Source organism: Garra rufa, chromosome 17 (assembly GCF_049309525.1).
Source record: "Garra rufa chromosome 17, GarRuf1.0, whole genome shotgun sequence".
NCBI lineage: Eukaryota > Metazoa > Chordata > Actinopteri > Cypriniformes > Cyprinidae > Garra > Garra rufa.
Window position 1 is genome coordinate 23885240 of NC_133377.1, and position 27123 is coordinate 23912362.

At 35.4% G+C, this 27123-nt stretch overlaps 2 protein-coding genes across 6 annotated transcripts in view; one reads left to right on the forward strand and one right to left on the reverse strand.

Annotated features, from left to right (window-relative positions):
* Positions 1-129: 129 nt before the first annotated feature.
* sgce (sarcoglycan, epsilon) lies at positions 130-16431 on the reverse strand. 4 transcript variants are annotated; one of them, XM_073822431.1, is made up of 13 exons: positions 16273-16430; positions 15798-15884; positions 10374-10496; positions 9167-9324; positions 8633-8705; positions 7936-8134; positions 7220-7382; positions 4280-4494; positions 3678-3704; positions 3102-3290; positions 895-938; positions 572-609; positions 130-482 (listed from the first exon to the last, which is right to left on the reverse strand). In XM_073822431.1, the coding sequence occupies exons 1-13, from the start codon at positions 16307-16309 to the stop codon at positions 432-434; spliced, it is 1404 nt and encodes a 467-aa protein (XP_073678532.1). In that variant the 5' UTR covers positions 16310-16430; the 3' UTR covers positions 130-431. The 4 variants fall into 4 exon arrangements, with proteins under 4 accessions (XP_073678532.1, XP_073678535.1, XP_073678533.1 ...); XM_073822434.1 differs by lacking the exon at positions 15798-15884 and having other exon boundaries at positions 16273-16431; XM_073822432.1 differs by lacking the exon at positions 3678-3704.
* Positions 16432-20452: 4021 nt separating this feature from the next.
* The window catches only part of ppp1r9a (protein phosphatase 1, regulatory subunit 9A), a 72430-nt gene continuing 65759 nt past the window's right edge, over positions 20453-27123 (forward strand). For both annotated transcript variants that reach the window (XM_073822013.1, XM_073822014.1), the window contains exons 1-2: positions 20453-20584; positions 22935-24322. In XM_073822013.1, the coding sequence (XP_073678114.1) occupies positions 23024-24322 (1299 nt within the window). In that variant the 5' untranslated portion in view covers positions 20453-20584; positions 22935-23023. The remainder of the gene's footprint in view (positions 20585-22934; positions 24323-27123) is intronic.

A 27123-nucleotide genomic window follows, 5' to 3' on the forward strand; every position in this document is an offset into this window, starting at 1 on the left:
TTTGTGTTCTACTGAGGAAACAAAGTCACCTACATCTTGGATGCCCTGGGGGTAAGCAGATAAACATCAAATTTTCATTTTTGGGCAAACTATCCCTTTAAATCTCGTACAGAACAAAATAAGCCAGTGTTGTTATTTAGTGGCAAGTGTATTAATTTATCAAAACACATAAGAGAACAAAATGAACAATCTGTTCAGATGATATTAAATGTGCCTCCATTAGTGGCTCATACAAAAAAATGTGAACATTTGACAACTATTATACATATATTTAATGTGGAAACTGTTTTAAAGTATTCTTTTTTTAGTGTGTCCATCTCATATTGCACTTTTAGACGTGTGTGAGAACACAAAGGCATTGAGCTTGAAGCTAGAGCTACACATACACATTTGGCAAGATAAAACGGGTACAAAAGTGAAGCCACACGAGATCACAGGTTTAGTGCTTCGGCCACTTTTCTCTCTTCAGGAATACCATTTACCTACAAAGAGAGGGACATTTTAGAAACATGAAATGGCTCTTGTTCTTGTTTTAAAACACATTATCACAGATGCGAAGAGTAATACTTGCCTCTAGCCTCCGAAAAGTCGACATACAATAATTATCTCCTTTGTTAGCATGAATGAATGAACAGCATGTTAGACAGGAAGAGAGTTCACAGCTTTGATGGCAGTTCATTATGTGTACACTGGGGTTCAGCAGAGAGCAATGAAAGAGCCTAAAGCACCAAGACTGCAATTCAAATCTCCACTGCAAGGAGAACGACCGCTTAGTTCTTTTATGGATAATTTAGGAAATTGTTTAAATCTGTTTCTGTGCCATCTGGTATCAGGTGCTGTTCATATCAATGGGATGAAAAGCTCAAAGGCATACATTTTAAATGCTTTACTTACCAGAAGACTGCTGCTGTGGTATTTGGATTTGGTTTTGAAGATTTCTGTGAATAAGCACAAAGCTTTGGTCAAGATGCTTATTACTAGAACTTATTTAGGGCTAGGAAAGGAACCAATTCCATTAAGAAAAAAAAAATAGCATAATGAGTATCGGTTGCATTAAGAAGTCTGGCTTAAACTAAAAACAACAACTAATTTTCATGCACTTAATCTACAACAGTGCAAAGAAATATGGAAGCCCGTTTCCGCCCCAAAACATAAAAAATATAAAAGGTTCTTGTGATTTTTATCTCAGAATTCTGATACAAACTTGCAATTCTGACAATTTTTCTCAAAATTTAAAGATATAAACTCACAATTCTGACTTTTTTCTCAGAATTGCTCAACATAAACACATTTGCTAGAAGTAAAGTAGCAACTGTGAGTTATAAATTCAGAATTGCAAGTTATAAAGTCAGAATTTCATTATATAAATTTGCAATTATGAGCTATAGTCAGAATTGCGAGATATAAACTCACAATAATCGCTTTTTTCTTAGAATTGCGTGACAAACTCACATTTGCTTGAAGGAAAGTAGCAATTGCAAGTTATAAAGTCAGAATTGCGAAATATAAACTCACAATTATGAGCTAGTGAGAATTGAGATATAAACTCACAATTCTGACTTTTTTTCTCAGAATTGTGTGCCAATGCCAAACTCACATTTGCTAGAAAGCCAGAATTATGAGATAAAACTCACAATTCTTCACAAAATTTTGCGTGACATAAACTCACATTTGCCAGAAATAAAGTGCAGTTGTGAGTTATAAAGTCAGAATTGCATGATATTACGAGCTATAGTCAGAAATGCAAGATAAAATCTAGCAATTCTATAAATTCAATTCTGATTTTTTTTTCCTCACAATTGTGAGTTATGAAGTTCAATTTTAAGGTGAATATGATATGTTCTCAGAATTGCGATCGCAATTTTGAATTTATATTATGCAATTCTGAACTACATTTCTCAAAATTGTGTTTATATCTCACAATTCTGACTTTTTCCTGCAATTCTGACTTTTTTTTCTCAGATAAATTCACAATTGCAAGTTATAAAGTCCAATTTTAACGGGGGAAAAAAGACATGTTCTCAGAATTGCAAGTTTAAATCTCACAATTGTGACTTAACACAAAATTGCGTTTTAAAAAAGTCACAATTGCAATATATAAACTGAGAAAAAAAAATTCTGACTTACATTTGTTAGAAATGCAGAATTGTATGTTTGTATTACACAATTATAGAAAAAAAGGTCAGAATTGTGAGATGTAAACTCGCAATTACCTTTTTTATTTTTTTATTCAGGGGTGGAAATGGGCTTCCATAAAAAATACTCAATATTCAGCTAGTGCAGTACAATTTCCAAACAAATGAATGAGTATCTGGTTCTTTTTAATAATCAAAGATAAACTTACAGCTTAAAGGGATAGTTCACCCAAACAAGAAAAAATCAGATTTCATTTTCTCACCGTCAAGTTGCTTCAAACCTGACCAAAAGATATTTTGAAGAATGTGGGTAACCAAACAGTTACTGCTGGCCATTTACTACCATAGTAAGGAAAATCCTTCATCCATAAGGGTTTGGAACAACGTAAGGGTGAGTAAATGATTACACCAATTTTATTTTGGGGTGAATTATCCCTTTAAATTAGTGCAGTTACTGATGGAGAAATAGATACATAGGTAGTTTTATATATGTTATGTTATATATGTTTAATTCAGTTGTTTAGTTTAAGGTCAAATGCAATTATTGGATTGCATTTGACAATTCAAAAACAAATTGTTTAAAATTTCTCATTAAAATTATCTATAACAAATTTCTGTTTCAGAATACATACTCTTTAAAAGTGCATGCAATCATTAAGTAACAGAAATCTTAAAATTCTTCATATTCCTCTACCTTTTTCTACACCATCTTATCACATCATTTTAGGTCAAGTCTTGCTGAAGATAATACACATATGTTGTGATGTTTGATCTACTTTAATCTCTCCAAGTCATCAGTGACTTAATACCAGGGCACTGGGAGATTCAAGCTTGTTTTTAAAGAACACTGGATTATAGTAACCTACTTTCTCAACTCATCTTAAAACAGATCCACCATTTCCAAACTCAAATTATGTCTTACATTCCACCCAGAATCTCTGATCAAAGCAAAAGTAACAGACTCACGTCTGCGTCTGCATGAGCGGCATGCTGGTGGTCTCGTAGTTGTCAGGATGGATGGGCGGCACCACCTCTCCGCTCACAGGATGGAAAACCGGCAGTGTCGAGAGAGGCCACGAAATCTCCCGGTTCTTAGACATGCTGCGAAGCTCCTTAGTAGACTTCTGAATGGAGCTGTGGTGAACCAGCTGAATGCTAGGAATAGAAGAAGCAACTAAATGACTATTTAAAGCAAATACAAGCACAAAAAGTATCATTTTGAAGGCATAACATTGGGTTTGACTACTTTACAAAAGGCTATTTGATTAATTTTGGTCTTTTGTCACACTACCTCATTTCACAATATGAATTATTTACAATTATAATAAGCTGACATATATTTCTGTCACTGAAGCAGCTGCCCATTGATGACACCATGGAGACACAGAGGCGATTGTATGAATGAGATGGAAATGAACATGTCACCATGATGAAGGATTTGAGATAACAAAACATAGGGAAGAAAAAAACAAGCAGGAACCTATCCAAAGAAAGGAAAAAGGAGAAAGAAAAAGCCAAGACCACAGGAGAGGGGACACTTACTCTGGTGTTTGCATGTTTCTTTTTTCCCTAGAAACAAAACAAAATGACTGAATTAAATTCTAATATTAATAGTTAAAGACAACCACACAAAAGCCAATGGAGAGCGAGTCAGGAGGGGAATGGAGGGGTGTAAATGGATCAACTGAAGTCTGGTGATGCAGGGGTCTCCTTCAGGCTGCGGTAGCTCTGATGGTGGGTGACATCATCAGGAAACACACTGGGATTGGCTGATAATGAAGAGGAAACATCTGCCGGAATGGCTCCAAATACAACAGATGGAACCTTTGGACTGAGTGTATTTCAGTTAATGATTAAATGGTGGAAAAAAAAACTGATGCTTGATGAAGATGGTAAGCTGCTTTTTGGCAGGGATGCGGCCCTGTCTTGCCTTTCAGAATTTGACATAGTCTAGAAAAGTCCTCACTTAACTGATTCAAAAAATGCCCTACTGGCACTACATGGTTTATTATGATCCAAAAGTAATTTAACATTTAAATGTTGATCATAAACAATGGCCATTAAGCTCAAGAATTAAGTATACAAGCATTGTTTCTGCTTGTTTGGGTTTCACTTTCACTAAGAGTTTAGCACAGCGAACTTACACCCCTTCCCGTCGGCAGCACATGGAGTAGCCGAGGATGATGAAGAGGACCAGGGCGACAGCTGAGGGCACCGCCAGGGTGATCAGGAAGTCAATGAAATAGTCTCTGCTTTTCAGTAACTCGGAAGGTGGGTTGTATTCGCCGATGTCCGGCAGCACACCTGTGCCTGGGTCTGGACGGTTACTGTGCACAGGAATAACCTTAGTGATGTCCACCTTCAAGAACAAAAACAAACTGGGGTCAGCATAAATAAACGCTTAACATGGTTAGAGAATAAATATGTTGCATTTTATTATCTGCTGAATTTGTGTGCAAATGTTTTTCTCAAAAAAATCTAAAAATAAAACGGCAACAATGAAAATTCTGGCATTAATTACTCACCCTCATGTTGTTCCAAACCCGTAAGACCTTTGTCCATCTTTGGAACAAAAATTCAGGTATTTTTGAGGAAATCCGAGAGCTTTCTGACCCTGCATTGACAGCAATGCAACTATCACATTCAAGGTCCAGAAAGGTAGTAAGGACATAGTTAAAGTAGTCCAGTGGTTCAATAGTAATTTATGACCATTCACATGGACTATTTTATCAAAGTCCTTTCCAAGCCTTGAACATGGTAGCTGCGTTGCTGTCTATGCAGGGTCAGAAAGCTCAAAAATATCTTAATATGTGTTCTGAAGATGAATGAAGGTCTTACGGGTTTGGAACGACATGAGGGTGAGTAATTAATGTCAGAATCGTAATTTTTAGGTGAACTATCCCTTTAAAGCACAAGTATATATTATATGTTATACTCACCATGGCTTCATTTATTTAATAAAAAACAGTAATATTGTGACATTATTATGACTTAAAATTACTGTTTTTAATTTAAATACATTTTTATTCATTTTAAATAATTATTAATTACTAATTATTTTATTCATGCAATGGCAAAGACTTTAGTGTCACATGATCCTTCAGAAATTATTCAAATATGCTGACTTGTTGCTTAAAAAAACATTATAATCAATTAGTGCTGCTCGATTGTGGCATAAAAATCATAATCACGATTATTTTGGTCAATATTATAATCACGATTATTTAACACGATTATGACTGGGTCCAAAACTTTATATTAGTGATTCATTTAAAGATAGCAATACAGCAGAAAAAAATGACACAAATGAAAAAAAAGAAAAAAAAAACAGTGCTTTTTTTGGAAAAATCTAAAGTCTAACAGCCTACTACAGAAGTTGAATGTAATTAATTGAATGTAAAATAAAACAGCGTTTTCACTGTAAGAATTAAACAACCTTTGTTTCTTTTTAAAACTACAAAAATCCTTCATTCAAGAGCAGCGAGTGATTTTTCTCTTTGTATTTTTACGTTTTATTAATATTAAGCACAGAGACGGCAGAAGGAATATTATTTGTTGCCGCTTTAAGAGCCACACGGATCCAATATACTGTTACACGTGTATTTTCATTCTCAACTGTTTATGATCATTTAAGACATAACTGACAAGGGTTTACATGAATAATCACCAAGTGCCTAATTTTGATATATTTTTGTGTGTATTTGACCGTTTAGGTGCGCACCTTTAGCTAAAAGATAACTTTACATGTTATTTACAAGCACATCCCATTTTATGAAAGTCACATTACATGATTTTGCATGTGAAATTAGGCTTTTATTGAAGAGCGGAAGTGCACCGCTGGAAAAGGGGCGGAATTTTATATTGATTACTGTATTTTCATGATCGTTTGAAGCCGAAATCGAAACTGAATTTCCATTAATTGCACAGCCCTATAATCAATGTTGTAAACAGCTGTGCTGGCTAATATTTTTGTGGAAACCATAATGCTTTTTTCAGGATTCTTTAGTAGAGGTTCCACAGAACATCAATCTTTAATACTTTCAAATTATAAATGTCTTTATTTCCTCATTTAATCAATTTAATTTAATGAAAAAAAAGTCTTTTGATATATCTTTCTTTTGCTGACTAAGGTTTGATGCCTCTTATATTAAGCTTATATTTACTTTATCTCAATTTTTATGAACAATGAATATATATTCTAATGAATATAATCAGACTTCTGCTTTATTGTGAAAATAATCATATTCAATTATACTGTGGATCGTAAAAGTCTGACTTGTTCTATTAAAATGTTAATTTAAATGTTATAATGTTGTTTTTCTCATTACGTCTGCAAATAGTAAAGTTACTTTTGGCACATATAGCTAAATGTTTCCTAAACCAAAAGATGGCTATTTTTGGATTAGGTTGTAAGAAAATATGGAATAATATCTGATTTGAGATAATGAAAAAAATTGATAAAATAATTGTATTTATGTATACTGTTCATGTCATGTCATGTTAAAGGGATAGCTCACCCAAAAAGGAAAATTCTGTCATTAATTACTCACCCTCATGTCGTTCCAAACCCCGTAAGACCTTTGTTCATCTTCAAAACACAAATTACGATATTTTTGTAGAAATCAGAAAGCTTTCTGACCCTGCATAGACAGCAACACAACTGACACATTTTATGCCCAAGAAAAGTAGTAAGAACATCCTTAAAATAGTCCATGTGACATCAGTGGTTCAATGTTATTTCTATGCGCACAAAAATTATTCTCGTAGCTTCATAAAATTAAGGTTGAACCACTGATGTCACATTGACTATTTTAACAATGTCAAAACTACCTTTCTGGGCCTTGAACATGGTAGTTGCGTTGCTGTCTATGCAGGGTCAGAAAGCTCTTGGATTTCATTCAAAATATCTTAACTTGCATCTGAAGATGAAAGGTCTTACAGGTTTGGAACGACATGAGGGTGAGTAATTAATGACAGAATTTTCATTTTTGGCTATCCCTTTAACTTGCACACAACAGTGGCCTCTCATGGTGGATCTCATACCACAGCATGACACAGAACAGAGCCGAAGATCTGCTGCTCACCAGAGAGATCTTGCACCAGTCGATGTTGAACTGAGCTCTGAACTTCTTATCACAACTGATGACGGGCTCCATTTCCTGACTGCAGCGCAGCTGGTTTTGTGGGGTCTCCACTTCTCGAAGGCACGACGAGAACTGCACGTCTGCTCCCACCATCACATACACACTGTGAATGTCACAGAGCATTACTGAAGGACAAGGTTTTATGCACAGTTTTTAGAGTTTACAATGAATTAGCACTCAAAATATCCATGCTGTATAGGCTTTATATATAGGCTTTGACAACAATAGCAATAGAAAGATAATACACATCTTCTGTCTGCCAATTTGAATGTCTTCTGCTCTAACTGAGAGCTTCTGAAATGCTTTATCTGGAGCATTTTATCTTCTGAAAGGGGACATGAATATTTGATGAACAACTTGTGCCAACGCATCAGGGAATTCCTCTAAAGAAATGTGAACTGAGAAGGGCAGACTCTTACGTAAATTCACCACGGTCCAATACACACTGTTCTTCTCCCTTCTGGGACAAAATGTTCTCCCTTTCTTGAGTTTTGAGTGAATAATGAGTTAATTTGTACATTTTATACAATTACTAAACCACTTGTTAGCATAATTAAGATTAGCCAGAAGATACACCACTCATACTTCATATTTGTTGATTTATACCACAAGTTCTGTGACAATAGGATTTTTTTCAGTGTATATTTAGATCTCACCCCTCTTTCAGGTCATTGATGGGTAATGGCACTCGTCCTCCCCGGTCTAGAGCTGAAGTGATGTTGATGGCGTTGAGTCTTTCCGGTTGCCACACGTTCTTGACAGCACCGAGAAAATCTCCCAGCACCTCACTAGCTAACATCTCCTCAACGTTCATGTTCTTGATGAAGAACTCAGCCTGATAGGGCAGAGGAAATTCTGCCAAGAGCAAAAGAGGAAAGACATGAACATATCTTCCTGTATGCATTTAGAAGTAACCCAAATTCGGTTACATAACAGTTGGATAATAAGGCTATCATGTTGAAGTGTCTCTTTATGGCAGATGGTGGACTGCGTCAGAGTAAGGTCACATCTGCACAGAAACAGTTGCTCAGCTTAAAGCTAAACACAGATCAGGAACTAGGGAATCTCATAGCATTTAATAGAAACATGAAGCAGATCTGCCTGTGACAGCGAATATTTAGCACAATTTGTCTGAATATAATGTGGTGATAATAAATGAGCTGTTAAAATACACAAAAGACACTACTGTATATATGTCTGGCTGGTAGATTCACGAATCTTAAAATGACTTTAAAAATACATGTTTTCCATACTTTCGGATTATTCTCTAGTCAAACAACTGAGGCTTTCTTTGAGCATATGGCTGCATGTTATAATGAGATTTGCAAATTCACAACTGTTCCTGGCTCTCACCTTCTGTAGACATGATGTTTATGACCAAGTTGTGCCTGGCAGTTTCAAAAGTGCGTTTATTATACGCGGTAATCTGCAACACGCAAGAGGGAAAGTTTAAGCCCGGCTCAGGGCAGCTTTACATTCATACCACGCACAGGATGTCAGAAACAGATGCAAACACATACAGTTTCTCAAGGGTAAAGAAGAATAACAAAGCCAAATCCTTACATGAATCTAAAGCCTGAACAATACACAAAGAGGAGATAAGCATTCTCATGCATACAAATTCAACTTTGCCCTGCTACCTTCTATTTTCCTAGAAAAAAGTATTTGATTTTTACAAAAATAAAAACTATACAGTACCATTCAAATCTTGGGTAGGTAAGGCTTTTTTTTAATGCTTAAAAAATTGTAACATCACAAATGGCTTTAATGTCACTTATAATCAATTTAATGCATCCTTGCTGAATAAAACTAAAGAAAACCTTACAGACCCAAGTTTTTAAAGGGTAGTGTATATTAGGTCTGATGTGTTTATACATGACAACACACCTCGATGATGGTTGGCTTGCCCACGTGTTCAGCGGTTGGTGATCCATAGAGAACTCCATCACTATGAGAAGTTCTTTGAATGTACCGCAACCATCCAGGCCTGTCTGGATAGCCTTTAAGGTTGGTGTTAAATGTAATGGGGTCATTACTCGAATCACCTGAAATGAACAATACTTTTTAGATGTATTTATTTTAAGAATTAGTCCGCTTCCAGAATAAAAATTTTCCTGACAATTTACGCACCCCAATGTCACTTCTTTCTTCAGTCAAAAAGAAATTAAGGTTTTCGAGAAAAATATTCCAGGATTTCTCTCCATATAGTGGACTTTAATGGGTATCAACGGCTTGAAGATCCAAATTGTAGTTTCAATACAGCTTCAACGGGCTCTACACAATCGCAGCTGAGGAATAAGGGTCTTTGGTAAAAAAAAAAATAAATAAATAAAAAAAATATTGTATACACTTTTTAACCACAAATGTGACCCTGGACCACAAAACCAGTCATAAGGGTCAATTTTCTGAAATTAAGGTTTTTTAGGATAGGACAATATTTGTCCGAGATACAACTATTTGAAAATCTGGAATCTGAGGGTGCAAAAAAAAATCAAAATTTTTATTCAAAATTCACCTTTAAAGTTGTCCAAATGAAGTTCTTATCAATGCATATTACTAATCAAAAAAAAAGTTTTGATATATTTACGGTAGAAACTTGACAAGATATTTTCATGGAACATGATCTTTACTTAATATCCTAATGAGTTTAGAAATTACTTTCCAACGTGACTACGTAATGCATAAAGTCGGCATTCGTGGTTAGTAAATTTAGTCATTTTTAGTTTTTGTTTCGCTAGATAAGACCATTATTACTCAGCTGGGATAATGTGAAGCTTTGACGTTCCTATTGAAGTCCACTATATGGAGAAAAATCCTTGAATGTTTTCCTCACAAATCTTAATTTCTTTTCCACTGAAGAAAGAAAGACATAAGTAAATGGGGGTCAGGAAATTATCAGGAAATTTTTATTCTGGAAGTGAACTAATCCTTCAAGCAATAAAGTATGACAGACTGTAAACTGACATTAATATGTTTAGTGTGCTGCGATATACAAAGTAGCTACCAAGGTGAACAGGTGTTTCATAAAAATCTATATAGCAAAACATTTATTCTGTATAGACATTTTATTGAGTAAGTAGTGTAGTAAATATACCTGCTTTTGGATAAGGTGGGAACTCTCCTTTAAAGTATTCCCTTTCTAGAACATGAACAAAAAGCACTCCAGCAGAAGGATAAACGTTGCGGTCAGCGTGTGACTTTGAGAGGATGGTGACCACTGGTGCGGATAGAAATGACAAAAGAATTAAATACAGTGTAATGTGGCAGACAAACTGTACACAGTAAAACATATGTACAGACAATAAAGAAATAGCTATTAAAAACAATTAAATATACAGTATATACACAATACTGTTTGAATGTTGGGGTCAGTATGGTCTTTCGAAAATAAATTAATACTTCTATTCAGCAAGGACACATTAAATTCATCAAAATGGATAGTAAAAACATTTATAAAGATTTTTTTTACAAAGATATCAAGCAGCACAATTTTGTTGAGCACCAAATCATCATAACAGAATGTTTTTTGAAGGATCATGTGACATTGAAAACTAAAGTAATGGCTGTTGAAAATTCAGCTTTGCCATTACAGGAATAAATGTGGACCCAGGACCACAAAACCAGTCATTAAGGGTCAATTTGAGATTTATACATCATCTGAAATAACCATCTGAATAAATAAGCTTTCTATCGACGTATGGTTTGTTAAGAGAGTACTTAGCCAAGATACAACTATTTGAAAATCTAAAATCTGAGAGTGCAAAAAAATCTAAATATTGAGAAAATTGTCTCTAAAGTTCTTAGCAATGCATATTACTAATCAAAAATTAAGTTTTAATATACTTACAGTAGGAAATTTACAAAATATCTTCATGAAGCATGTTCTTTCCTTAATTTCCTAATGATTTTGGCATAAAAGATAAAATGATAATTTTGACCCATACAATGTATTTTTGGCTATTGCTACAAATAAACCTGTGCTACTTAAAACTGTTTTTGTGGTCCAGGGTCACAAATGACCCTGAAATAGAACAGTTAATTCACAATATTAAAGTTTACTGTATTTTTGATCAAATAAATGCAGCCTTGGTGAGCATAAGATACATCTATTAAAACCTAATACTGTATATTAAACCAAACATAAAATCTTCATAGTAACTTCAAACAACTTTGTTGTATCATAATAAACAATGATGCTTGAAGCAGAAATAACAAATAATATTATAAATTAGAGAAGCATAACAGTGATTCATAATTGTCCTTTTCCTGTACTCTAACATAGACTCTCTATTTTAACTTTCAATTTATTTTCAATGCATTTATGTAACAGGGTGTGTTTCTTTCTTCTAAAAATATTCTGAGTAGGAGTGTGTGAGAATTTGTTATGTGAGCGAGTGGGTGAATGTGTCTTGGGCATTAGGCCACTGAGTCTCATTGGCTGGTGAACGGTAGTACAGAGAATCCCAGTCTCATACATTGAATGCTCAACACAACTCTCACACGCCATCCCCCCACCCCTCACTTTGCAACATCAAACCCCTTTCTCTGGCGCAATACACACATGCACACATACTCTCCATTCAACCATTATTCAAGAGGAAAGCACTCATTTTTTCAGCAGTTTATAATAGACACTGGAGCAATGATTGCCAGCATGCTCTTACAGTCTCTTTTCTCACATCAAGTCAGCAGGGAGGAAGCTGGTTTTAAATCTCCACAGGGGAGTGTGCACTGCACTGGGAAAAAGCTACTGCAGGGATGCAGAAACGCCAGATCTCTTCAAGCTTTCAGATACAAAACAGCTCACTCAAGGCAGAGTGTGTGCTTACATGGAGGCTGAAACTTGCTCAAACACATCAAGCCAAAATATCTTGAACAGCACAAACCAAGGGATTACACAAAAAGAGCTGACATAAATATAAACACATAAAGATCATATAATCTTTTGATACATCAACAAACAAACTAAACTGTCCTGGATTAGAACCAGCCTGCCCCACAAATTCACACATTCACAATTTCACACACCAATATCTGGTGCGACAATTAGTGCGATACACATTTTTATTTTAATGAATGGCTGTGTATGCATCTGTCCAGGCAGACATGACCATTCATATGCTGTCAACGTGACATGCTCATTGGAAATACGTGCCTCTATATACATACACATCTATATACAGTACACTGAAAAAAACGTATGTATGTACGAATCACTGCAGATTCCAGCTGAAATGAACACTAGAGGCAGTAAAACTCAGACAACTTTTATTCCTTTTCACACAAAGTATGATTTAAAGGTACAGAGTTTTGATTAATAAAGTCTAATTTTCACAATATTATGGTATGACTTCAAAACAATTTTAACATCCTGTGCGATTTTCAGAACTGATACTTTTGAATGTCGTCCTCACATATACAGATTCATATGCATGAGTTTTCTAATTTAGTAGGTTTGCTCGGTAGCTCACGCAATGCGGTGTTGCACTTGGTTGATGAAGAGCTCTGGTACTAACCCTGTAAAACTACGGTTCGACAAAACAGCTCAAATCTGCATAAGGAAGCGAAAACAGCACGGCTACATGTTTTTATATCTCTTTTGCATTTGTTGACACTATCGGGTAGGTTTAGGGTTGGGTTTGGTGTAGGGGATATTTCCAACATGATAGAGTCAGGCTGTGTGATAATGACAAAAAATGATATCTCGCTAATTGGAAGTTTGTCAACAATGATAATTAGATGATATGTTGCTGTGCATGTTATTGTGCTGGTATTTTGATGACTGCCTATTGACAATTGAATCCCAAAGCTTTTGATATTCTTCATATTCTGTGCGGTGATTAGTTTGCAGGAGTAACAGAAATGAACTTTTCCAATAAGTTTAAATAGATTTTTAGCTATTATGGGCATTTTCACCTTACTAAGCCCATTTTTTTCTAACCCAATCAAATTTTTGCATCATCTTTTGTGTTAAATTCTTATTTTTAATCAATAAATTAAAACAGTAAGACACTATAGGGCTATTTCCAACCAAATGAAATTATTATCAACAAAATTTGTATTTGCAATGCAGAGGTGGTACAGAATCTGCATCTGTGGCATTTAGTCCTGCAGTTACAATTGCATAAATAATGTTGGGATGTTAAAAAAAAAGTTAAATACTGGTATTTAAAATTATTTGGAGGGGAAAAAGGGAAAATATACTTAGATAAACCTAAAATTGCCAGTAGTTGGTGGCAAATCCCTGCAGGAGTGACTCATTAAGTCATTCATTCAACTGATTCGTACAAATGGCTGATTGATTCAGTAATGAAACACTGTCTTATGTCTTTGTTTGAAACTATTTTCATTGAGGAAATAGAGCAAAAACAGGAACTGTCGTGTCTATAATGTATGCATGCTTTCTCTGGGTGTGTTTCTGTTTGGTCTTTGCGGTAGACTCAATAATGTCAAATTGCATATTGTTTAAACAATAATTATGATATTATCGCAGACGACATATATCACACACACCTATTAGAGCATTAACCTTTAGCAACACTCCACAGATATTTGAATTCTGAACAGCCGCAATACATACCTCAAGCAGTGTAATTAAATAGGCAGCAATATGTGCCTGTACCACCATAAAAAAAATGTGCCATGGTCACATATTGAAAGTGTGTTTTATCGCCACTCTCTGGACATTTCACTTTGAAACTGCCATGAAACGTGCAATAAGTTATGTAAATACAGTTTTGCAGAAATGTACATAGAAGCATGTATTTTCATGAGCCTGAGAACAAAACTGCTCAATAACAGACTATTTTAGCAGAGGAAGAGTCTGGAATCGTCTCTTTTGTCTCTACCTGTACATGTGGATTCTGTGCTGTTTGATAAACAACAGTGAATTTTTGCTCTGAACATTCGTTTTGGTGTAAACAGGCTTTAAAGCTACACAAACATTTAATCGCAGACATCACAGAATTCCACATTGAAGGCAAACATGCATGCACTGTAGGGGCTTGTTGAACAGCTGTGTCATTACTAATGGTTTTATCCATGGTGGAGGTATTGATCTGTTTCTGGGTGTTGATGGCTGTTGTTTTGCGAGCATGGGGTCACAGATGCATGCTTTGAATAATTGGAGTGCCAGATGGTTTATTCTGTCACCCTGAGGGCGACCTTAGCCCAGAGCCTGATATAAACCCAATAGTGACAAAACCACATCCCAGAGTCTATAAAATGATTTGAATACTGTGTGAACTCAAGGCAAACTGAAGGTGATGCACAACGCTATATTCTAATGGATCAGCCATTAATGGTTAATGCCAAACTTTGCAACACTAAGTAATGGCAGAGCGAATTACAGATGAGCCCTGCAGTAGAAATGGTTAATCCTGGTTTATGATTTTATGGGCCGACCTTCGGTGGGCCAAATTAAGACACTCATCATGTGCCAACTGAGAAAAGACACTTTCTCTTTCGCTCCCTCCCTTTCCGTATCACAGCCAGGGATGTCCTACTGAACTGTCGAATCAGCGCTGTGCTGACTTCTCTTTTCCGGTCAAAGGGGAATTCATGCACTTCACGATTCATTGGGAAGGGAAAAAAACAGTGCAGGCTAATTGCAGGATTATGACGACGGCAAACTGTTCAAAGTACTGCTCCTGGAAGTCAGTGTTATGCACAAAACTGGGTCAGCCTGTCATGACTAAGCTGTGGTCGGAACACACTCAAGGTGAAGTGAGAGAATGCTTTTCTCAAGCCGTCCACTTATCAGGTAATACCAATTTCATTTTAATGCTTTTGAAGACCTGGATAATGGTTTTAATATCAATGCATTCATTTATAATGCAAAATGTATTATGCACATCAAAAGGTTTGACTGTAAAGCATTAAAAAAACATGTTATATATTAGAGCTTGAATAACTGCGCTACTGCATGCTATAATACACAAACAGTAGTTTTGTTAAAAGTGTAGTTCTTCCCCTTCTACTTTAAGAGTTGAGAGGAAAGGTGAATTATATAGGTTGGCGATTCAGCAGGTTGGCAGGTGTTAAGCCCAAAAAGCTTTGCACAGCAAAGTGCTGTGCATGTGTTATGATCACTTCAAACACATTGCCTTTGTCTCAAAATCTAGTGAGCTGCCTACCTAGTCAGCATTTCGAACATCACATATACCGCTTTGGGTATCATAAATGAATATTTTAAAAGAATGAATCATTCTAGTTCCCCTGACTCTTTTTTTTTAAGTATATGACTGCTTTGGTCGATTATTGTTGTTATATTTCTTGATAAAAGCAATTCACAGCAGTTGAAAAAAAGAAAATAGATCTGTTATGTTGTTTTCTGTGGTCTCCCAGTTGATTTGTGACTGTAAACAAAAATGAAAACATTAATTATTTAGCATAACCTGCAGAAAAGGTCACTGAACCGATTCAAAAGATTCGAATCACTGATGAATCACAATTCCACTACTACTATGCAGACAACATACTAGTTTTTGAGACACAGCCAGTCTTTGCAATCACTCACCGCCACTCTGAAACACAGATCTCTGTTTGGTGTCGATTAAAGCTCGGGGTTGGCCGTCTATGCCATTGACAGAACGAACAATTACGGCTTTTACAACGGACAAAGAGGAAGAATAGAGGAAGAAATGTTATAAAAACATTTTCTAAGACAAACGGCGTCGTAATGTTCTATGCAACTGCATGTTGTTCAGGCAAAATAACCAAGAGTATTTTTGTTAGCTAACGTTACAGTACAAAACCAGCGGCATGTATGAAATGAAATAATATATTATTAGTGGAATCTGCTACATGTAACACATTTGATATGAATTAACGATTACCGCCATAGTTTGAATTAACTATTAACTGCCAGTCAGTTTATCCATATGATGTAATGAGAACGAGAGCTATTCCGTTAGCCAGCAGGCTAGCTATCCACCAACGGAAAATAACCAGTATTTCTCCTCAGTGTCGTCGTCTCAGGTCTATATACGTACCCACTATGAGCCCCACGAAAACGCCAACCGAGACCATCGTTCACTTGCCGCAGTGGCTTTTAACATCACACATTTGAAGTGTCGCTGGTGGTCCTCGTGATGTGACAGCCATAAGCATCATCCTCCGCTGCTCGGATTCCTCCCACTCACTGAAGCTGATGGGCGCTGGTTGGCTGAAACATCTGGCGCAGATGCTGGAAAAAAAAATCACAGGCTATATTTACAGGGGGGTCCCAGTTAGGACGGAATGGAAAACATATGTAATACATACCATGCAATGATTATTTTGAAAAATGCAAACCGAATTGTGTTAGGTTATTTTGATTAAGTAAAAATACAGATAACTAACACAAAACACAATAAAAACATGATAACATAATAAAAACACATGTTATCATGTTAACAAATTATCTGTTTTTGCAAATAAACTCTTTAAATACACAAATTATGAATTATTCAGAGAATGAGAACAACAGGACAGCTAACATCCTAATTAAGCTTACTTCTTTTTCATTAAGCCAATGCTGAATCCCAATATTTCTTTGGTTTTGTGCCTTAAACCCAAAGACTGCCAAGGAAATTTAATGAAACCACTGAACTGTGTTGCAGGCAGCACAAATAGACATCGGAAATGTTCTGTTACACCCTCATTTTTTTTTTACACTATTTTTACTATTTATTGCATAACGCTTGATTCCCTTGTACTCCTGTCAGTGGATGTCTAGAGATGTTGCTTAGCAACCTAAAATCTTGATGGCACAGGATGCAGTCTAATAGCACGATACAAAACAACACAGACCCAACAGAAGGTTTGCATCACTCATGGCGCTCACTATAGGCTGTCCAGTTGTGCAGCATTGTGCACAGGGCAAATGGCATGACCATCTGCGTGCTCAGCCTCTCCACGGGGGGTTGAATACATTTTAATAGACCTTATCTCATTGTCATCTTTAGAGCTTATGGGGCATGATGGATGGGGGAGGGAGGAGCCAGCCTCCTGTGCATTATCCTTAGAGAGAGGTTGCGTTTGTGCCTTACAACACTGCATTTGCACTACTCTAAAACCGAATAAATAAATGAATTGCAGTGCACGCTACTGTGCACACAACCAATTTTAAAATTGAAAGTATAATCAAAGTGGTGTCAGTCACAAACAGAATTGATAAAGCTATTGCACTTTTTCAGCCATTAAATTCTATAATACAATACAATGTGTTATTTTTGTAAATATTATTATTGCTAGTACTATTAATATTGTTATTGTGTGATTCTATTTAATTATTTAAACATTTTTTCCCCACTGAGCATATTTTTTATTACAAATAAGAAACAGTATTGCATTGAAAAAAATGAATGAATGAATGAATGAATGAATAAGTAAATGAATGGCTAAACAAGGCTAAACAGCTACACTATGGGCAAGATCATATATCATAATTTGGTAAGATTTTACAGTATGGGAAATCGCAGCAAGAAAGACTTCAAATCTAAGCAAAATGTTAAGAAATAGTAAAAAAAAAAAAAAACTGCCTGAAAAAAAAATATATATATACACTACCACTCAAAGGTTTTTGAACAGTAAGATTTTTAATTTAAGATTTTAGATTTTTTAAAGATTGTTACAGCAAAAGCAGTAATAGTGTGAAATATTTTTTCTGTTTAAAATAACTATTTTCTATTTGAAAATATTCAAAAATGTAATTTATTCCTGTGATCAAAGCTAAATTTTGTTAAGACATTTTTATTATTATTATTATTATTATTATTATTATTATCAATATTTAAAACAGTCAAGTAATTTTTCCCCAGGTTTCTTTGATAAATAGAAAGATCCAAAGATCAGCATTTATCTGAAATAATTATTTTATTTAGCACGGATGCTTTAAATTGATCAAAAGTCATGATAAAGATGTTAAAGAAATAATGTTATAAATAATTTGCTGTTCTTCTGAACTTTCTATTCATCAAAGAAACCTGAAAAAATTCTGCTCTGTTTTCAACATAATAATAATAATAATAATAATAATAATAATAATAATAATAATAATAATAATAATAATAATAATAATAATAATAATAATAATAATAATAAATGTTTTTGAGCAGCAAATCAGAATATTAGAATGATTTCTGAAAGATCATATGACTGGAGTAATGATGCTAAAAATTCAGCTTTTAAATCACAGTAATAAATTACATTTTAAAATGTATTCAAATAGAAAACAGTTATTTGAAATAGTAAAAATATTTTAAAATATTATAAATATTAATATGTTTTGCTGGTAGTGTAATATATATATATATATATATATATATATATATATATATATATATATATATATATTTCAGAGAAAAATTTATATTAATGTAATATTATGTAAACGGATATATATTATGCAAATTAGGCTATATAAACACCTGATGTATTTAGCATCTTTAAATCTTACATCATAAACCATAATAATAATAAATGCTTAATTCATATAAACAAACTTCAGCATGAAATAATCTGTCTAAATGCACCTTTTTATGTTTGTATATGCTACTTCGGATACAGCATCTGCACAGCATCTATATTTTTACTTAATCAAAATAACCTAACTGCAGTTTGATTGAGATTAACTGGAATACACAAGGAAAAAACATGATTTATGAAAATTGTTAAAAACCGAGATATCTGTTTTTGCAAATTAACTCTTCATTTATATTTTTATAACTTCACAGCACTAATTTTATGCTGCGAAGGCTGTACAGATGCTGTATCCGAAGTAGCATATACAAACATGAAAAGGTGCAATTAGACAGATTTTTTCATGCTGAAGTTTGTTTATATGAATTATTAAAAATTCCTTTCACATTTAGAAAAGTGTAAATATTAAAAACATTAAATAATTAATGCAAATATGAAAGAAGTCTCTTCTGCTCACCAACCCTGCATTTATTTGATCCAAAGTACAGCAAAAACAGTACAATTTTGAAATATTTTTACTATTTAAAATAACTGTTTTCTATTTGAATATATTTTAAAATGTAATTTATTCCTGTGATCAAAGCGAAATTTTCAGTCCAGTCTTCAGTGACACATGATCCTTCAGAAATCATTCTGATATGCTGATTTGCTGTTCAAGAAACACAATGAATATTATTATCAATATTTAAAACAGTTAAGTTCATTTTTTTTTCAGGATTCTTTGATGAATAGAAAGATCTAAAGATCAGAATTTATCTGAAATAAAAACTTTTGTAATATTAAACACTATACAATTCAAAAGGAGTCAGTATTTTATTTTATTTTTTTGAGAAAGAAATTATAGAAATGAACACTTTTATTTAGCAAGGATGCTTTCAACTGATAAAAAGTGATGATAATGGAATTTATAATGTTACAAAAGATTTGTATTTCAGATAAATGCTGTTCTTCTGCACGTTCTATTCATAAAAAGAAACCTGAAAAAACTCTACACAGCTGTTTTCTACATAATAATAATAATAATAATAATAATAATAATAATAATAATAAATGTTTTAGAGCAGCAAATCAGAATATTAGAATGATTTCTGAAGGATCGAGTAACTGGAGTAATAATGCTAAAATTTAGCTTTGAAATCACTGGAATAAATTACATTTTAAAATATATTAAAATAGAAAACAGTTGTTTTAAATAGTAAATATATATATATATATTCCTGAATTCTGAATGCTCCATGTAAAAACTCAATGCCAACAGTCTATGGCTATTTGATCAGCTGATCACATTGTAGATTGTATCCTTCTAGTCACCACGTGGCCTCAAAACGCAACCACTGTAGTTATTATGCTGCGATTTTAATTACTTACTTTCCATTGCCAGACTGCAGTTTGCCCGTTCCCTCTCTACACAGATTATTGGACCAAACCATTCTTGAAAATTAAGGTTACGCACCTGTCACACTTTTGGAGCTCTCATAAAAATAGCACACAGACACAACCAGTTTCGGTAAAGAAGTGTAGAAATACGGAACTGGTTTCGTTTGAGTGATAATTCGACTCTAAGTGGTGTTGTGTATCAACACCCCTACTAAGGGAATGGCGGCATCACCCCTCGCCTGCAATGGCGTTGTCTAGCTGCGCGCTCGTGTGTGTGTGTATGTGTGTAAAGCCCGGCTTGTATGTCATATTGTGTCAATTGTCTGAAGTCCAGCATGGCAGCTTGATGCTAATAGCGGAGCTGAATTAAAATGTTATTCAATGTCATTCCCCTCTGGTTAATGATTTAAAGGACACGAGGACACATTTATTCCTCGGAAACTGACATTGCATTTGAAGGCGTAGGTAAGTGACTCTTTTGTTTTGGAGCAACAACAAGGGAGTTAAGCAATACTTGTGCCACTCTGCTTTGTGTTTGTGTACGATGTTTCGCTAGCTGTAGCTAAATACACACTGGAATGAGCTAGGTCTGTATTTTTGGAGTGTTCATGCATACTGGGTTTGTAGGATGGAGCTGTCAGGGATGCAGGCGATGTGATGTGATGCGCGTAAGGGTTGGTTGTTCATCATCTTTGAATAGCGCAATGGTCGCACTTTTGCTAAATGCATATTTACATTTGCCACAAATATGTTACACATTTATTGTATCATTTACTTATGCATGTTGTTTTGCGCGCTGCATGTTATCTAACCAACAACCACTGTTTTACATCATGCAGGTTGCGCGCACAGTTATATTTTGTCCTTGTGTTGATCTGAAATGTGCTTCTGCCTTTCCATGCGGTTATTATCGATATCAAATATTAATTTATGAGATCTAGGGTGGTTTTTAAACACATCCTGGCAATCCTAAAATGCATCAGCTGTGTGCGGTTTACAAGATGGGTGATGGAAGGCAAATCTAATCTGTGAGTCATATCGAGATCTGCGTCGAAAACATATCGGTGCATCAACAACATCGCGCTGAAATTGACTGCTCCGTCGGCCCTTATGGCAAAGTGATGATCACGCATTATGTTCAAGAACCAGGGCGGTGGACTCTTAGAGCCAGTGCAAAGGCATCTTCCAGCATCCCAGCCCCTTTTGAGGTGTTGTTTACAAAGTGATGTGCAGAGTTGCTTTAGAGGTGTTGATTTCATCTTCTCTGCTGCTGTTCAGTAGGCTGTTGTAACAACAAATTTAGGGAAGTGACTCTATTAAGACAGCCCAGATCTAAGTTGTGACATGTTTTTGTGTAGATATGTGAGCAGGCTTACTGTAAAGTGGGAGAGTTATGTCTCATCAAAACACTAACAAAAGAGTTCATTACATGGTTTATTACTGTGATTATACTCGGAGACAGATCATTAGATCTTTTATTGGCTTAAGAAGCTGCTATATATGTAGTTTTATGTTTGTTCTGAAAGGATGATGTGGCACTGAAGAATGGAGTAATGACTGTTGTAATGACACAGGAATAAATGACTGTACGTTTAAAAATATATGTAGAGCCTAATTAAAGAAATAGTTCACTCAAAAATGAAAATTACCCCATGAGTTATTCACCCACAAGCTATCCTAGGATAGGATATGACTTTCTTCTTTTAGACAAATACAACTGGAGTTATATTAAAAATGTCCTGGCTTGTCCAAGTTTTATAATGGCATTAAATGGCTGTTGAGATTTTCCAATAAAGTGCATCATTCCATCATAAAAAGTACTCCACACGGCTCTGGCTCCATATTTACAACTTTATCAACCATAAGCTCTAGCTTCCGCTAGCTGTCGTACGCACGTTCACGAGAGAGTTGCATTTTAGCACATAATGTAGGATGTAGGCCTAGAGTAAGCTCCGGTGAGAATATGCTAGTCTCGCAATAACCAAGTTTTGTTTACAGCAAAGGAAAACCATTCTCTTCTTGGCTTATATCAAAATATTCCAAAATTTTCTTTTCACAAATCCTCATCCTCTTTTTACAAATCCCCTAGAGATTATGGTTTATAAAGTTTTAAATATGCATATCTTATCATATCTTACGACAAATACATGAATTCACTTCAAAAGGGCTTTACTAACCTCCTGGAGCCGTGTGAAGTACATTTTATGATGGATGGATGCACTTTATTGGTCTTTAAAATCTCAGCAGTCATTTACTGCCATTATAAAGCTTGGAAGAGCCAGGATATTTTTTTTAGAACTCATCTAAAAAATGTATTCATCTAAAAGAAGAAAGTCATATACACCTAGGATGGCTTAAGGGTGAGTAATTTTAATTTTTGGTTAAGCTATCCTTTAAAGTTCATTTTCCAGAACAAAAATGGACAGATAATTCAAACAGATGTTCATGTCTTTCTTTCTTCAGTTGTGAAGAAATTATATGTATTTTTAAATTATATAAAATCAATGATCGTTTCGCTAAATAAGATCCTTCTTCCTCGGCTGGGATTATTCAGAGCCCTTTGAAGCTGCATTTAAACTGCATTTTGGAAGTTCAAACTCGGGGGCACCATAGAAGTCCGCTATATTAAGAGAAATCCTGAAATGTTTTCCTCATAAAAACATAATGTCATTTTTTGTTTCCGAAGTGAGCTTCTGCTTTAAAGGTCACTTATTCTATAGGGGCACAATGACAAGATTCCACTTTTTACAATGTATAATTGTCTGCTGTCCATAAATAATTACAATAGAAATAACATTTTTGCTAATGTTTTCAGGAATCCCCAACAAAATGTGATTGCACCCAACAAACGACCTGAAGGAATGTTACTGTATATTTGAGAAGACCTCCATTGTCGAGGCTAAGATGTTGAAGACAGAGGCCTCGGCAGAGAGGAATACCCTGAGGAGTGCTTCCCCGCACCGGAATGCCTACAGGGCAGAGTTCCAGGCTCTAAAGAAGGCGTTTGACCAACCAAGACAGGATGGAGACCCCAAACTCAAGGACCCGGAAGGGGTCAGGCAACCTCGAGGGCGGCAATACGGGGCCCATGTCAGTCGCATCAAGAACATGTTCATGCAGATGGGGACCGAGAACCCTGGGTCCAACAGGCGATCGAGGGAAGAGACCTCGCCACAGAAACTCAACAAGCCAACAAACTTCGTCAACAGGGCGGATGGGTCGGTGGTCAAGTTCCAGCACGGCACTGGAGAGCGGACTGCTGCTGGCCAGAATAACTCAAAGTTCTCAGAAACAAGGAAACTCTTTGAGCAGAGCTCTAGAGATGCCTCACAGTCACCTGTGTATTTGTATGGCCGGGACAAGAGGGGTTCTCACGAGCATTTGGATGACTGGCGGGGGGCGCGTTCAAACCGAGGCAGTACAGACTCTTTGGATAGTCTTTGCTCCAGGACAGAGGCCTCATCTCCCACTGTGAGTCAGCTCAGTGCTGTGTTCGAAAATATAGACCAACAGGGCTCCGGTGGTACTTCCAGAAGAGGCCACGGAGGCGGAAGAGTGCTGTACTCCCCAGATGGCTTACAGAGACACGGGGAGGCCAGCGAGGACGACACCAGTGCGCGACAGTCTCCGTCAAGTGGTTTTTACAGGACGCGAGTAGGTAGCAAGCACAATCTGCCGGTTTCTTCATCTTCAGAAGATCTTCTCAGTCCTAGTCCTTTGTCAGAAGCTGTGGACCAGGTGAAACCTGATGAGAAGAAGGCTCAGGAAACCCCTGAGGTGGTTGATGGATCTGGTGAACCCAAATCAAAAGATGAGGTAAACTCAACCGAAGCCGTAGATGGTTCTTCAGCTGTGGCTGAAGTCAATGACACTGCAGGAAATTCACACGAGTCTACAGCTACCAAGGTCCACGAGGACACAGACGGTCATGTGAAAGAGGAGTCTAGCCGGATTACAGAGGATCAAACTGAAGAACCCAATGAGGAATACTGTGGCAATGAGAGAGTTATTTTCAATGCCGATGGAGATGCTTGCTACCAGGGCTGGGGGGAGAGCTGCACCGACCCAGAGGATGACCTGTATGATGATGATCTTTCCTATGACCCAGGATCAGAGATTACAGAGATTCCCGGGCTTCCAGAGGAGGACAAGGAGGCTATTCCACAAAAACGGAAAATTCGATTCAGCTCTGCTCCCATAAAAGTAAGTTTATTGCTGGTCTTTAACCATAGTTATGGGTCAATGATGTGACATTTAAAGTCAGCATGAATGGAAATTCATCCTATCTGTTTTCAAAATGCATCTTATTGGTCTAATTGTGAACAGTTCATCATCATTTTTTAAAGACCTTTTCCTAATTTTTTTATTAACTTGTGAAAGAGGCAGACAGTAGTGAAGTATTTTTACTCTGCTGTAGAAGTACTTTTCAAGTGTCTGTACTTTATCAGAGTTTTTTTCTTTAGAAAACTTTACTTTTTTACAACATTCCAAAGCATAATATTTTTACTGCATGTGTCATATTAAATATCATTTAATACTTAATTACATTAGAAATCTATTACTTTCTTACTTTTTAAAAGTAATGCATTACAATATTGAGTTACTCCCTAAAAAAGTAACTAATTACATTACTTATTATAGAAAGTAATGCATTATGTTACTTTTACATTACTTTTTAAATCTGGGCAGGGCTTGCTTGTTTGGTTTTAATATAAAAAGTTGTATTTGTGACAAATGAAAACCCGTTTCACACAAAAAGCCTCAGGCTTAGAGAAAAGTAAATTCACGTCAGTACAGTAGACCGCAGAAGAAAAGAATGTCAACTCTTCAGCAATAAAAAAAAGGAAAACAAATGTTACATTATCTTGAGTCATTTTTGCTTATTAGTACAGATTAATTGGATTATCGAAGGTCTGCAGTAAAGACATTGGTTAATAAAATGGGATTAAATACATAAAGGATATTTGTATTATTTAACATGTTTAATTATTGAAGGTTTGCGTCATATTCTGAGCTGAATTTCACTGTTTTTATTTATTTTGAGTAATACTGAGTCTGTTTTTTTTTTTGTGAGATAAATTAATGCATATTCACATTTATTCTAGAACTAAAGTAACATCTTACTCCCGATTTCTCTTAACATGGGGACAGGAGAGCTTTCAATCAATAAATGTAACTGCCATTACGTATTTGAAAAAGTAACTCATATATTTTCATGTCAATTAAAAAGTAATGCGTTACTTTACTAGTTACTTCGAAAAAGTAATCTTATTACGCAACTCGCGTTACTTGTAATACGTTACCCCCAACACATTTTTAATGTCCTTAAGTAATAAAGGTAAAATAAACAACTTTTATTTATATAATGTACTGCAGTAAAAAGTAAGACATTGTGCTTTGGAATGTAATGAAGTAAAGTTTTCCAAAGAAAAACACTCACAGATACTTTGTAAATTTACTTGAGTGAAGTAAAAATACTTAGTTACTGTCCTCCTCTAGAAAAACTCAATCTTATAGAAAAACAAATGTCTTGTTGTGATGTATGGCGGACTTTTACAAATATTTTTTTTCTGTTTAAACCCCACCTCGAATTCAGATCTGCCTCCATACAATCAACAGTCAATGGAAAGAACCAATTCCCACCCTACATTTTTTTCTTTCCTGATAATCACAAAAGAGAAGAAAAGATATTTCACTACTTTCGTTCCATATTATTATAGTTTTATTTAAATATTCTATATGGAAGCTGCTTTATCATATAAAGAAGGACTTAGTAAGCAGGAAATGGCACAATATTTTGACAAACTAAAGTTACAAGCAGTATAAATTAAGATATTAACCTAATATTTCACCTACGTAAAATGGTAAGAACAGACATGAATGTTGTCAAGATTCTTGCCCTGGAAATCCTGGTTCAGTTTGGCCAACCACAAACGCCTTTTGCTCCTCAGAGAGTCTTTTGCACTCTTCTCCTGTTTAAGCACAGCCCAAAACATGACAACAATTTACCATTTTCAGCAACAATAATCAGTAAAATTTGCGAGTTCCGTTCGGTTCAGTGCCGCCAATATGGCTGATTGATGACACATTGTGAAAACACTCTATTCAAAAATACACAAAACTTTTATAAATGCACTGATTTAAATACTATAATAGCTCTGATATAAAAAAAAACTTGTTTTATGTTTTGACCAATGATACCTAATGTACATGATACATTTTCTTTCTTTTTACCTTGAAAAAAATATTACAAATGTTTGAAAATACTGATTATAAAACCAACATGAATACAAAGAGTACATTTGAATTTTATATTTTTCCTTTCCTGTTTTCCTTTTAAAAGATTTATCTTTTCTTTCCTTTCTCATGGACACTCTTAAGCACCATTAGCCCTTTTATTTTTCAAATTTAGGTATGCTTTAAATTCTGTTCAATCACCTGCATCTTGTTATTGAGTCCCTGTTGTTCATCTTGTCTTAAAGCATAGTCATAATTGAATCTATAGAGGGCATTAATGCCTTTTTTATTGATTTTCTCCAAATCTACCGAGAGCAATTCTCTGTTTTGCCTGCCTATGTTAGTGCTATTTAGATAATGAGCAGACAGAACCATAAACTGACATCCAGAGGCCCACTCATGCCTGCAGGGAGATGAACACATATATAGCTTTTGTCCTCACATGCCTCGCTGGGCTCTCCTTGCTGTAACTTTTCACACTTTTTTTTTTTTTACCACTGTCTGTCCCCACGCTTGTCAATCCCCACTCCTCTAGACTACAATCAAGTCACGCTCCCATGAGAACACAAATAACCGCTGTGTTCGCAAGTTTTTTTCCCAAGGTGAAGCATGAAGGTAATTACGGCCTGTCTATCGATGTCTTGTGTTTGGAAGGAGGTTATGGAACCACATTGTTTAAGAGGGCATTTTTATGATGGTAACTTCTCAGAAATGCATTTTACAGTCAATTAGAGTTTAGATAAATTCACTTAGCCAGCATTTAAATC